Source organism: Tasmannia lanceolata, unplaced genomic scaffold (genome assembly GCF_043159265.1).
Source record: "Tasmannia lanceolata isolate RefF3 unplaced genomic scaffold, GAP_Taslan_0.1 ptg000012l, whole genome shotgun sequence".
In the NCBI taxonomy this organism is placed as follows: domain Eukaryota; kingdom Viridiplantae; phylum Streptophyta; class Magnoliopsida; order Canellales; family Winteraceae; genus Tasmannia; species Tasmannia lanceolata.
Genome location: NW_027518689.1, coordinates 22,041,946 through 22,056,904, shown reverse-complemented (window position 1 = coordinate 22,056,904; position 14,959 = coordinate 22,041,946). Strand labels below are relative to the sequence as shown.

At 38.3% G+C, this 14,959-nt stretch overlaps 1 protein-coding gene across 2 annotated transcripts in view; it reads left to right on the top strand.

Annotated features, from left to right (window-relative positions):
* The window catches only part of AUG3 (HAUS augmin-like complex subunit), a 66,229-nt gene that overhangs the window by 23,211 nt on the left and 28,059 nt on the right, over nucleotides 1–14,959 (top strand). For both annotated transcript variants that reach the window (XR_013254347.1, XM_077391872.1), the window contains exons 5-8: nucleotides 6,590–6,656; nucleotides 6,914–7,017; nucleotides 7,872–7,956; nucleotides 11,721–11,775. Coding sequence is in view for 1 of the 2 variants with exons in the window: in XM_077391872.1 (XP_077247987.1) it covers nucleotides 6,590–6,656; nucleotides 6,914–7,017; nucleotides 7,872–7,956; nucleotides 11,721–11,775 (311 nt within the window). In the remaining variant the exon portion in view is untranslated. The remainder of the gene's footprint in view (nucleotides 1–6,589; nucleotides 6,657–6,913; nucleotides 7,018–7,871; nucleotides 7,957–11,720; nucleotides 11,776–14,959) is intronic.

The window sequence follows — 14,959 nt, the reverse complement described above, 5'->3', positions numbered from 1 at the left end:
CAGGATGGACAAAGCTTCGGATGTAAAGCATACAAGTGTCGACAATATGCCTTGTTGCCTGACAATGAGTACAATAAGGACGGTAGGAGGGAATGGAGCTGTCAACAATCTGCCACCAAAGTTAAAGAAAGTCTAGACTCAAGGCATCAAGGAAGTGGACAACACGGAGGTCTTCCTGACGCTTGGCAAGGACAGTCAGATCGATTGGGAATGGCATATACAAATCCAGCTGCTGAAAGAAGGCAACATACTGACTGGAGAAAGCAGCTAGAGGCTGGTCCCCGCGCTGAGGCGCCTCCACTCAGAGTAGGTATCACAAATACGAGTGAGGTTATCAACCCCAGAGTAGAGAGGTACTGTATGCTCCCAGATGACCTTGGTAGTCTTTAGAAACATCATCCTGCCAGCTACGTTGTATTCCATACTATTCTAAAGGAGAGTGCGGATTAGGGCATCATCCGCTGCCACTTAGCATATGAGGGAGCGTGGAAGATGGAGGATAGCGCTCAATGAAATCAACCTTACCTCATTCCAGGAGTTAGGTTTCAACGGCCATATGCCAAGGGAGATAGTTGGATGTATCGAGTTTGATGGAAGTCATTTGTGGGAAAGGAGCCTCCATAGAAGAGGAAGAACTAGAAGAGGGAGCCGAAGGTGGAGGAGCCGTGATGACAGGAGGATCCATGAGGACAAAAATAAGGTGAAACACACAAACACAACTACGGGATTGATGAACAATAGAGAAGAGGAAATCAAGAGACGGGCCTAGGCACCACACCGCGGTTCCGAAGCATACACGTCGGACAAGCACACATAGTACCACAAGATAAAGGGATGATAGAAACCCCAGAGGGAATCAGAGTTGTAGGACAAGAGTAAAAGAGACGACGGGGATAATTTAAACCATGAAGGAGAAGAGTTTAGGGAAAAAGGAAAAGGAACAAGAGAGTTTCTTGGAGGGAGGAGGATTAGGATTACGGTTTAGGGAAAAAAGAACAAGGAACAAGAGAGTTGCTTGGAGGGAGGAGGATGAGGATTTAAAGAGAGAGAGAGAGAGAGAGAGAGAGAGAGAGAGAGAGAGAGAGAGAGAGAGAGAGAGAGAGAGATGGGGTTTAGGGTTAGGTGGGGTCGGGTTAGTGTTAGGTGGAGAAGGGGGGGGGTCGGGTTAGGGTTGGAGAAGGGAGGGAGGGGGGGGGTTGATGGAGGAGGCGAGAGAGGGATGGGGCGAGGGTGGAGATGGAGGAGGCGAGTGGGAGGGATGAGGCGAGAGTGGAGAGGAAGAAGAAGAGAAAGAGGTGGGGCTTCTTCTGATGGTGGTCCCTAGGGCACCACAACCATAGGGCTCTGATACCATGTTGAGAGAGAGAAGAGAAGAGAATGAGAGGAAAGTGAGTTAGGGAAGAACGCCCCCTCACAATACCATTCAAAAAAATAAAATAAAAAAGAACTCCCCGTCACTAATGTGTGTGTGTCTGTCTATATACGTGTGTGAGAAGAAGGTGCAATGACCAAAATGCCCTTAGGCATATATACGCCTTCTAACAACATATACTCTAAAGCATTGTCGGATTATAAAATACAAATACTTTGTCAAACTACACCTTTATTTCTTTATGAAACACTCTGAATATAGGGACAAATTCCGTATGATATTTAAGCAAAACACCCAAGTCATCCGTGAAAAGTCATTCACGAGTGTAATAAATATTGAAAACTAAACAGGTTACACACACGACATGGACCCCAAATATCATAATGGACTAATGAGAAGGGTGCAAGACTCCTTTTATCAATGCGAGGATGAAGGGCAGAATGGTAGTGCTTCCCAAGTTGACACGAGTCACACTCATGAACAAAAATAGTGCGAAGCAAAGGAACCATTTGATGCAACTTTTCCAAGGATGGGTGCTCAAGATGAGAATGCCATTATAGATGTGATCTAGATGACTGTAGAGTGGAGTGAAGAGTCCCATCCAGGTAGTACAATCCGTTATGTGCAAGCCCTTCTCCAGTCTTCTTCGTCACCTGTAAATCCTGAAAACACAATGAGGCGAATAAAAGGTTACAAAACATTTCAGAAAATGGGTTAATTGTCTGATTGAAAGCTGGTTAGCCGGAAATCTTGGGATATATAACTCTAGGAAAGTGAAAGAGAGGTAGTTGGATGAGTCATTCATTGCCCAGACTCTAGAATGAGATCCATCAACGGGTGTAACAAAAATGCTAGGTGCTAGATTAAAAAACAGGAGAAAATGCCAGACTCACCAATCATGTGTGAGGAAACCCTCAATTACCCACGAAGAAGATAGTTGGGAGAGAAGAAGCAGAAGTACTTGAGTTAGCAAGAGTAGCGGTACGTGCAGTGAAAGAAGGTTGTTGAAGAAGTTTCCCTTAGTCTTCTCGTGAAAGGACAACAATATACCATCCCCAGAGATATGGTGTGTTGTATTATCAATGGATTCTAAATCAACACCGACATTTACTAATGCTTCCCAAACCTGTCCAATGAACACATTTTCAATACCTTTAGCTCTACCTCAGCCTCCCCATGAATATTTGCCCCTGCTGCGACCAACAAGTCCACGCCCACAACCATAATTTGTAGATACAAAAGCCAAGGATTCCTTTTATTGTGAATCCTGTGATAGAGTCCAATGAAGAGGTAGTCACTCCATTGCGTTGTAGGCGTGAGTAAACATTCTGCGTAGATGGAATCGTGTACTTGGCCAGAAATTGTCCTTTTACTGAATTATAATTGGAATTCTGTCCAGAGAAGAATTTAGCTACCCGAAACTTCACATTACTTCCTAAGTAGCTTCAAGTTGGTAGACAGAGGCTGATATATGCAAGTTTATCAAAATCGTACGATTTACGATTCAAATCGTACGATTTGAATCGGATCGTATGGCAAACGATTCAAATCGCAACAGTGAATCGTTTTCTGAAAGAATCGTACGATTCATACTTGAATCGTACGATTCATTTAGAAAGTGTATTTTACCTTATTTTATATGCCTTTTTAGTGTATTTTACCTTATTTTATATGCCTTTTTTAATGTTATGATTCATGGTTCTTCCTGTTGCTTCTCTTTCCTCTCCTGTACTTCTCTCTACTTTCCTGTACTCGGTGTTTACATGTAAATCATTTAAGTAAATGTCTTTACTATTTTATTGTCCATTTACTTAAGATTTACATGTAAATAACGGAATACCCCCCTTTTGGATTTATTAAAAATAGTTTCAACACCCAAATCTAAAAGGAAAAAAAGTCAACTCTCCAGTTTTAGTACAAAATTCAAAGAAAAACGATCGGGTCTAAATTTTAACTTTCTTAACTTCCAAACGGTGGGGTATTTTTCAAATTTTAAAAATTCATAAAATCTATTTTGTCCAAACATTATTAAATCCCAAAAGTCCGGTAAAAAAAATCTCATAATTTGGTCTCTAAAAATTATTCATCTTGTCAGGCACTGGTCAACACACTGGTGACAGACTTTTTTTTCTAATGAATGATGTATTGATGCCTCATGTTATGAAATATGGAACTTAATCACTTATGAAATGAAGAGTAATAATTTTTCCTATTTTTTATTATTTTTTCTGATTTTTATATATAAATCTGAAAAATCTTACGATTTACGATTCGATTTACGATTCGATACGATTCGACCCCTCTTACGATTTACGATACGATTCCGATTTTCAAAACATTGGATATATGCTTAACTATTCCCACATGCCCTTGAGATAGCTATAGTACTTAATGATTTGACTCATTTTTCAACAGAAAAATATCTTCATATAACCAATGTTTAAAAATGCGAATGCGGCGCGGAACTCCGTGAACGAAAATCCTAGTCGACTCGGCACAACGTGGTCGAGTACTTAGTTGACTCGTTCATAATTCGGGAGAGTGAAAAGAGTTTTTATTGACCCCGTGAGGCAAAACGCGGAATGCGTATGCGGCACAACAAGGAACACGGCCAAGGTAAAAGGGAATCGACTTAGGGGAGTCGACGTGGACACAAGGGAGTTTTAAAACTATGCAAATAACTGCGAAATCTTAGAAATATTTTTACCTTAAGAATATTGCTCTTTAAGGCTTCCCACATGGTTTTAGCACTGCCACAGAGTATAACCATGAAACTAATGGAGGGTTCCATAGTATTGACCAACCACGTCCTCAATAGATAATTATCTTTCACCCGATCATCAGAGTCCTTGGTAGTAGTAGGAGGATTATATGGTAAAAATTTGATCATAAAAGAGACAGAGACGAGAGTCCTAGTGCTCCACGACATTGGACAAACGGAGGGAATAAAAAACCCACTGCTCTCTTTCCTTTACGTCCTATCATTTCTGTTTGTTTTTTAAATATCACGATTGAGGTCAACTGCGAGATCCTCCTAGGACTCGAAATATGCAGTACACGCCCTCAATTTGGATAACGCCCAAACCGATTTTTCTTCTTTTCTTTGCAAATCCACTTCATTTACCTAAAGGAATTAAGCCTAACCGTAATAAAGGATAAAAAGTAAAGACTTCTGATAATTCTCTTCAAAAATGCGAAACCAAGTCAAGAGATCGGATTTACCCGGGCATGAAGGGTGCCTAACACCTTCCCCGAATGTAACCATAACCCTTACTCAGATTTCTGTAAGGACCAAGCCTTAACAAATAGAGCAAAATTACGGGTTCTAGGCCCCAGCCCTTGAGTACAACTTTAGTTACTGCTCCTCCAATGAAACTCGGATCATTATCCCCGTTTCACTGGAAAGGCAGGCACGTGTCCTGGGCCCTAACCTAGGTGGTGACTCTGTAACTCTCTTTCTTGTGAAATCTTGACCTCGAAACGATCTTGAAGGATTTTGCCCAAACAGTCTATTCAATTTAACAGACATGATTTGTTGACCTACCAAGTCACTATGCTCTCTCACGCTAGATTTATAATTTGTAGCGTTGTCCATGCAATAGTATTGTCAGCTCACGTGCAGATCTAATACACAACATGATGCGTATTGTAGAAGAATAGGAGGAGAAGAAGAATAAGAGAAGAAGAGAAAGGGAAGAAGAAGAGGGATAGGGGAGAATCTCTGTTCTGAATTCATTCATTCATCATCAAAATCTAAAAACCCTAATACATGAGGGCCTTTTATAGGCCATTGAAATAACTTAGAAATAAAATAACGTAGAAAATAAAAGCCCTAAAAACTAAAACATAGAAATAAAAATCCTTGAAATAAAATGACATGAAATAAAAATCCTAAAAGTTCTAATTGGAAAATATGCCACTTCATGTATTATGGTTTTTAGATTTTGATGATGAATGAAAGAATTGAGAACAGAGATTCTCCCCTATCCCTCATCTTCTTCCCTTTCTCTTTTTCTCTTATTCTTCTTCTCCTCCTCTTATTCATCTATTTCTCCCCTCTAATTTGTTGTCTTCCCTCTTCTTTCTTCGATTTCTGTTTTCCTTCCCTTCTTCTTTTCTTCCCCTCTAATTTCTTTTCTTCTCTTTTCTCCATTTCTTCTTCTCCTGATTCTGGGCCACATCACAACACAATCCAGATCTGATATAGTAAATCTCAGGGGCACGATGCTACTTGATCACACGATTAAAATATATGCAATCAACAAGTAAATCACAATCAACACATCACAGAAATAATACCAGATCTGATCCATACAAACAGGCAACAATCAATATAGGGCAACCAGAGGTAAGAAAGTCGTCATTCAGAGATGAAACAAAATATTAATCCCATACAACACAAGTATATCAATTGACCATTATGGTGGTTGCATAGGAAAGAGAAAAGGAGAGCTTTAGAGTGTGATCAGATCAAATCTAAATAGGGGCTGATCAAATCTGATTTGGGGAGAAAACAAAAGACCGAGAGGAGAGAAACGGTCAGATCTGTTGCAAGACGATCATTCCAGACCTTGGATGAACACAAAAAAGGAAAACGGAAAGGGGAGAAAGAGATGAAAAAGGAGACCAGATCTGATTTAGCGATGCAAAAGAAACGAGGAAGAGATTTCATCTTATTTTGGGATGAACTAGTACCTTCGTTTCAGATTTGGTCTCGTATGGTGTTGGTAGAGGAGAGAAAATAAGATCGCATGGTCTAATACCATGTCACAACATGTCTGGAACCAGTAGAGAGAAAAACTGTAGGGAAGGAGAAAGAGAGATGTTGACATGGTTTTTATTGGGAAAAAGCATGGTAGTCTACCTCCAATTAGGTCGACTAACATATAGGTGATTATTATTGAGGAAAAAGACTAAATTACCCCTGGATACCTAGTCAATCCATCATATTGTACAAATGGCATTTTTATGACTTGGATATACTTTGACATATTTATGCAATGATTCCATATTTTCACTTTGACATATTTATGCAATGATTCCATATTTTCTTTCATAGAACTTCTTCCTTCGTTTTGTTTATTATAAAATATCAAGTGAAACTCTAGTCTCTTTAGGTTTTGACTTACTCTTATCTTTTTAACGAAATAGTTGTCTTTATTTTTGTCTAAAACATTTTGTCAGAATCAAGTCTTTAACTTGTTTTACTTCTTTTAGATGAATTCAGTTCTTGGAAAAATTGCCTCAGCTGCGCAAGAGTTGGCTCACTATCATTCCGGGGATGGTACGCTTTTCCCTACGATACATAAATTTTGATGGCATATTTCATTTTTGTCATCCTTAGATATCTCCATTGATTTTGCACGAAAAATTTATTAGCTTATAATTGGAATGAAATTTTATAGTAGGTGATTTAACTTTTGCAACTTACTATTATCATGAATGCTATTGCTTGTGCTTTTCAAAACAACTTACTGCGTACATTTACAATTTAGCCTTTATTAATCTATTTGACTTTTTTAGTATTGCTTGGTTGCGCAGAGGATGGCATCTACTTAGCGTACTCTGATTTTCACTCATACTTGCTCGGAGATTCAGCTTGTTCAAAAGAACTAAACCATTGGTTTGTGAAGCAGTTTGACACGGTATTGGTTTATAGAGTTTAACCTGCATATTTATTATTTTTGTTCAGAATTTTATCATCTTCTTCTTCAATGAAAGAAAGAACACCTTGACTTGAATTTAACTATGAAACCTTATTTTAGTTTTGAACAATTAATATTTTATTAATAAGAGAGGAAAATACTAAATGCGGAACAAACCAACAAAAGTAACCAAAAACAAAACTAACCTGTTACTCAGGCATATCAGACCACCAAAATTTCAGCATATGTAGCACCAAAATTAGCTAAAAAATATGCCTTAGCATTTCCATCTCAATGGATATGGAAGAAGGAACACCGACAACATACAGATAACGAACTTTCCATCTCAATGGATATGGGACAGACCAACACAAGTTTATTTGAAAACTTTTCCATATAAACCAAACATATGAACGGAACAACCATATACATGACAAAATCTTATCTTTAAAAGTTTCACTACTCCACCATCTCCATAGATCATTTAAATTATGACAATTAGCTTAATTTATCGTTGTGTAAAAAAAATCCAGGACAATTTATAAAAACCGTATAAAACTATCTCTTTTAATTGCATGATTTTTTATTGTATAGTTCCTTAGGTTTCATTTATCACTCTCAATTTGGACGTTATATCAATGAAGCTTTTTAGCATATTGCATCTTTCTATGCTCTTTTTGTGCGTTACAAGTCCTATAGATGATAAAGTGAATCTAACTGGATGTTGTTTTCGATACGTTATAATGTAATGATTACTTACTAGTTTATAAGGATAATTGTTTTCATATGGGTAACCTCAATTTATATCATGTTATTCATTGTCTTGATGGAGATGTTCTGTAATTTTTCATTAGGGTCCTTTTCGACTTGTTGTTGAGGAGGGTAAATCTAAATGTTCGTGGGTGAGTCTTGATGACATTACAAATTGCTTCGTACGAGGTATCGTCTATCTTGTTCTCACTTTCATGGTACTTCATTTAATTACTTTTCGTAAGTATGCTGAGATCCAACTTGCGTCCTCAAAAGTTGAGGGACAAAGCCTAATGCAATGAGTTCTTTGAGGTTTTATTTATTTTTAAATTCATCATGTAATATTTTATATGAGGACTTCATCTATCATGGTTCACTTTTGGGTGGAATAAGGTTATCTTGCAAAACAAAGGAAGGTGATGTGGGAGGAAGATGACTCGCAGTGTTATTGAAGGAATTGTATGAAAATATATATATATATATATATATATATATAGAGAGAGAGAGAGAGAGAGAGAGAGAGAGAGAGAGAGAGAGAGAGAGAGAGAGAGAACGGTTTCTACACACTAGTGTAGATAAGTTATCTACGCACTAGCTTAAAATACAGTGAAGGGCATATTGTTTGGGTGATCCAAACCATTCATTTGATTGGGCCTCAAATAGATATGGTGTCCACAAAAAATCAGCTCCATAGGATCATCCCAACGCTATGATTGGTGGAGGTAAAATGGACGTGTATAAACCTTCACAAATCTGTCCATTGTTTGCCTCCACGGTTCGAAGGGTTAGGATGATCCTATGGAGCTGATATTTTGTGGACACCCTATCTATGTGAGGGCCAATCAAATGAATGGTTTGGATCACCCAAACAATGTGGGCCTCCACTGTATTTTAAGCTAGTGTGTAGATAACTTATCCACACTAGTGTGTAGAAACCGTTTTCTCATATATATATATATATCTATATCTATTAGGAAAATGATTGTGAGCTTGAAGCTCATATAGCTTATATGAGCTTGAGGGCCCAAACACATGTGGGCCCACATTGTTAGGATGATCCAAAGCATTCATTTGAAAGGCCCTTATATATATATATATATATATATATAAATATTCATATATATTATCAGAAAAGTGTTGCAAAAAAAATGGTGCGCTCATGTCGTTATAACGCCTCCCATTGGTTTAAATGTTTGGGTCCCACATACAGGAACCAATGGGAGGCGTTATAACGACTTGAGTGCACCAACACTTTTCTCATATATTATTTTTGTAAATATTTAATATTTAATATATCTAGCATACACACACACACAGATATTATATAGGGATTTGCTAGCGTCCATTGCAGAAGGCATTTCACGGATGGGCTGTTGCATATGAAAGCAGCCACCTCATGAATAAAGACAAAATCTGCTGAAAAGTGAGCCTATGTGGCTGCTCTCACATGCAACAGATGGAAGTGAGCCTATGTGGTTGCTCTCACATGCAACAGATGGAAGTGAGCCTATGTGGCTGCTCTCACATGCAACAGATGGAAGTGAGCCTATGTGGCTGCTCTCACATGCAACGGCCCATCCGCAAAATGCCTTCTGCGATGGACGCTAGCAAATCCCTATTATATATATGTGCGTAAATATATTGTTAAGGCTACTGATATTGACACTGCCATTTGGGATTTGCTAGGAAATTTCACGGAAAGCCATTTCACAGCTCACTTTTGCAGGAGAGAACAGCCACCTTAGATGAATTAAATGAATACGACAAAATCTGCTAAAAAGTAAGCCCGTGTGGCTGTTCTCTCCTGCAGAAGTGAGCCGTGATATGGCTTTCAGCAAAATTCCCTAGCAAATCCCTATGTGTGTGTGTGTGTGAATAATAACATATATAGCATATATATATATATATATATATATATATATATATATTGTATGTATATAAATATATGTATGTATATGAAAACACTTCAAAGACAAGATTCTGTTCTAGTAAAAAAACTGATTCTGCAAATGGTGAAAAAAGTCCAAAACCCTTACCTATGGGTCAAAATTCCAAGCACTGGCCACCAAGGTTTTAAATTTCGGTTTCGGTACTCATTTCGAACCCCACCAAAATCCGAAATTTCGGGCCGAAATTTGGTATTTCGATTCAAAATTTCAGACTGAAATTTTGTATTTCGCGAAATCCGGAATTTCGGCAAATTTTGGTTTCGGCCTCCACCGAAATCCAAAATTTTGGTCGAAATTTAAAACCATGCTGGCCACTGTTAAAGTATAAAAGATAAATAACGCCTTTCTCCAACAGCTTAAGCTTTTGGAGAAGTTGGTAAGTTAACATGGTATCAAGAGCCCAAGTTTGATCCTCCTCCACACTTTCCCTTCATTTTTTTTATCCAACCTAATTTTTTTTTTCAATCATCCCCATCTTGTCTTTCCATGGCTGAAGCGGATTCGACAGCTAACTCCACATTGATTAATGCGTCGGCTGCACTCCCGTCAACACCATCCACATTGATTACGTGCTCATGACCTTTTTGGATTTGTATCAGGTGACTCTATTATCCCACCCACGCATCTTCCGCGTAAGAAACCTGACGATCCGCTTGTGATCAATCCATCTTATCAGGCATGGTATCGTCAAGACCAACTGATCCTTAGCTGGCTCATCTCCTCGCTCTCAACTAGCCCCCTTGCGCACGTTGTTGGACTCGACACCTCCCGTGCAGTTTGGTTGCGCTGGAGAAGATGTATGCTTCTCCCTCTAGAGCTCGAGTGATGCAACTCAAACTTGAGTTGACGAACTTGCGGAAAGGATCCAAGTCAAGGACTACCTTCAAGAAGCCAAAACAATTTCAGACCAACTCGCTTCGTTCGGTAATCCTATTCCAGTTTCCGATCTGAGCATGGCTATCCTTGTCGGCCTTGGCCCTGATTATGAGAATCTTGTAACCAATATTCTCGGCTGCCCGGATCAACCCTCCATTGACAATCTCTATGGTATGCTCTACAGTCATGACATTCGCATGGCCATGCAATCTCTCTCTATTGTTGCTCCTATTCCTGATGTTAACTATACCTCCAAGGGTCCGTCTTCTCCCGTGCAACTGCCTAAACATCATGGAAAGCAGCATAAGTTTCGTGGACGAGGCCGTGGATGCCAACCACCAAATCAAGAAAGGCCTTGAGGAGTTTTTCTTCTCAAAAACAAAAGTCTGTACATTCTTACATTAACTTTAACATGGTATCAGAGCTAAAGGTCTGAGTTCAACCTCCCGGATAGCAAAAATCCACATGCGATGGCTGGCCCAAAGTGGGACAAAATTTGCCACGTGTTTGCCAAGTGGGCCACACTTGTGGGGGAGTGTTAAAGTATAAAAGATAAATAGCACCTTTCTCCAACAGCTTAAGCTTTTGGAGAAGTTGGTACGTTAACAGCCACCACCAAAGCCTTCACAGGGAAACCGAATCCCACCTGTGTAAGATGGTTCACCGACCGCTTGAAAACTGATCCTAATTTCTACGTGTATTATAGTTCCATTTTCTAGGCCACCTTTCTCTGGCCGGATTGTCATCAGTGTTGGTTGCATCTGGCTTTTTGAGATTGCTGTTTATTCCTTTAAAATTTTGCTCTTGAGTCAAGGGTGTTTTGGTCATTTTTATTAAGCCAAATTATGCTTTCATGGACGCTGCTCTCTTTCTTGTCTTCTTACCTAGGTGTCAACATTATAAGCCCAATGGCTTCAAGAGAAATCTTTTCTTTTTCATTTTTTGTCTGGACATCTTGGCTAGTTCTCCTTGTATCTTTTTTGTTTTTAATAGATTATCTATTTTAAAATAAATAAATATATGAATCAACCTGTACAATAATAACCTTGCCGTAGTAGCTTAGAGATTGTTTTTATATTTATCATTTCATTTTCTATTCTAATTTAATTTGTTATTTTTCTACCCCAGGAGATTCAGAAAAGTCTCATCACCGCGTGGCCGAGCTGCAAAGGCTTCGCTCGATGTAAGCACATCTTGTCGTGCACCCTCTTGATGGGACTGTTTGGTATGTGGATGAGAAAGAAAGCATGAGTAAATTTGGCACACCCCACACCCCTTCTCCCTCCTTTTATGAAGCTGACCCTTGAAATACGAGTCGGTGTCATTTCAGCTATTTGTTGGAACAAAATTCTCTCATTCTGAAAAAACACAGATAAGCGGGAAAATAGGCTTGATGACAATCATGTTTCATGCATGGTTTTCAATTTCCACCGAAATTGACACGAAATGACTGGTTCTGTTTCCCTCCCCACCGAAACCGAAACCGAAACGATCGAAATGCATAAACCAAAATCGTAATTGTAATCGTGGTATACATAATTATATTTTAGGGATTTGCTAGGGACCATCGCAGAAGGCATTTCGCGGAACGGCTGTTGGGTAACCTCTCTTGAGGCCCCATTGTGTCCGGTATGCCATGTTCAATCTTATGGTTAGCACGCTTTTATCAGCCAAAGAGGAATCATTCCGGTAGTATCGGCCATTTACCCCGCTTCCCTCGCGGAACGGCTGTTCCATGAGAAAGCAGCCACATCAGATGAATTAAATGAATAAGACAAAATCTGTTGAAAAGTGAGCCTATGTGGTTGCTATCTCATGCCACAGCCATTCCATGAAATGCCTTCTGCGATGGTCCCTAGCAAATCCCTTATATTTATATTTCATGTGAATTGTGGTGCATGTATTATGCATAAAATTTATATGAATTACATGTGAAATTATGTACTAAATTATCTGACATGCGTCACATGTCACTGGGTATTCGATGTTTTTAAACCATTAGAGATGGTTGTTTGGCTTATATAATACTTTCTAAGTCTGTATTGTGCTTATTATAGCATTTCTTGAAGTTTCATCTTTAAATTCTATCATTTGCATATGTTTCTGTGTTTTTACAAGATTTCCATCCACATTTCCAACAGAAACTGAAACGTTTCCATGTCCATGTGACCGAAACTGAAATTTAAATACTTTCTGAGTGCAACCAAATAGTGGATCAGCCAGGAACACATAAGTGAGTTTCATTGCTACATTGTTACTTTCCTATCAACATACCAAAGAGCCACAATAGGTTCTCTTTTCCTTCTTAGGATTTTTTCACATGAAATGTTTTTCTGCTCTGTGTACACTGCAGAAAATGAAACCTTGAAATTTTTTTATTGTGTAAAATATAATATTAGCAATTGTGATATTTTTTTTCACAAGGCAAAACAGTGAAAATGCGTAATGTGATATATTTCTTTTAAACTGTTTTGTGTCTTTTTTGCTACTTTGGTAAAATTTAGTGAAAAAACATTTAATAAATTTTTTTTAAGATGACTTCAAGCAAGGTTTTCTTGTCTCAAATGTGAGTTATTATATCACAGTATGAGAAGCCACTTGTTTTTTGGCTGTTGCCATCATTGTAGATTCTTTAACATTCATAAGAAGATGCCTAACTTAATATCTAGCTCTCTCTCTCTCTCTCTATATATATATATATATATATATACACACACACACACACCATTAAAAAAAAATCTACATATAAGATGTGTTTGTGGATGTAAGCTGAACAATGGAGCCCACTTTTCCATTTGTTTGTAGCCCATATAGTAGTCTAGTTTGTCAAATTTTCATACAGTGCCCTTTGCCATCATATTTGTTTTGAGGAAGATGGTTGCATAATTGCATGCAGTTCACAGCACAATATTATTTTCCCATGATGTTCTTCTTGTATGAAAGTCTACACTGCATGTTATAACTTATAACCTATAACAATGAACTCTATTAGCTTGGGTTTTTTGTTGTTTGTTGGAGTCTATTAGCTATGGAAGCATTCAGATTCTATAGCAAGATAATTTTGGGTATTCAATTGGTTTTTTTAAGGTCCTAAAAATGCGTACTAGGTCTTCTTGCAAAGTTAAATATGGTTAAAAGGTCAAACTGTGAATCACCTAGCTGTGGTAGTAGCTTTTGGTGATTGTATAATGGCGGCTAGGAAGAAATGGTAATATCATTTTTTGCTTCCTTCACTCTCTCTCAGTAGTTGGGCAGAAGCGAATGAGACTTGTTTATGATCCTTGAGTTGGTTTAAAGGCTAAATACCTAAGCCTATAGGGAGCAGGGAAATGTGGGGACCAGGAGTTTGGTATTGGTTTGGTTGAATACTTCCATAATAGAATGTGAGAACTTTTGATGATGTTCAAGGTTGCATCTGGCTTTGTGAAGAAGCCGAAGGTGAGCTTTGCTGATATCTAGTTTGTGATCAAGAGAAATTAAATGATTCAATTTTTGTTGATTTTTAGATTTAGAAACTGATGAAGCAATTTTTTTTTTTTTGTGTGTTGGCGCGGCCGGGGGGGGGGGGGGGGGGGGGGGGGGGGGCGGGGCTTCGTATTTATTAGTTTATTATTTTTAGTAAGTGGCACTTTTTAATGAAGGGATGAATAGTACAAGTTCCACTGCCATTAAACAAGTAATACGTGTTTGACCAGGGGTAGAGATTGCATGGCACATACTATGGTTTTAAATTTCCCCGAAACGACCAAAATGTTTTCATTTGCATCCCCATTGAAACGAAATCTACATGAATTCCTTTCATGATATTTGACCGAAATCAAAGGAAATGGTCGGAACGACAAAAAATATGGAAAGATGTTATTATTTGTATTTTCTTCCATTTCATTAATGTGGGGAATGATATTTGGTAGAAAACATCATTGAACTGCACAACAAAGAAACCGTATCTTGTGCATGAGATGTCAGATCGGCATGAGTCGTAACTCTGTGTGGCATTGACACAGAGTTGGGGTCCTTATTTGTACAATTGTATGTTCTTCTTATGCTTCATTACATTGTAATTCTTTATTGACTTTACTGTACTAGACATGTGCGACATTGCATGTCAATATGTGTTCGATGTGATCAAGCCATTATGGATGACTTTTCTAAGTATGTATTTGTGCTCATTCTAGTATTTTCGAAAGTTTCATTTTAAAATTTCATCATTCACACACACACACACACATATGAGAAAACAGTTTCTGTATCTGCGCTAGAGCTTGAAAAATACACCCAATTGGCTCTTTTAGTATGGGTCCCGCACGGTTTACTTATGGGCAAAAAAATAAAAACCCAAAATTATTTGGTTTCAAGGGTTGCAAACA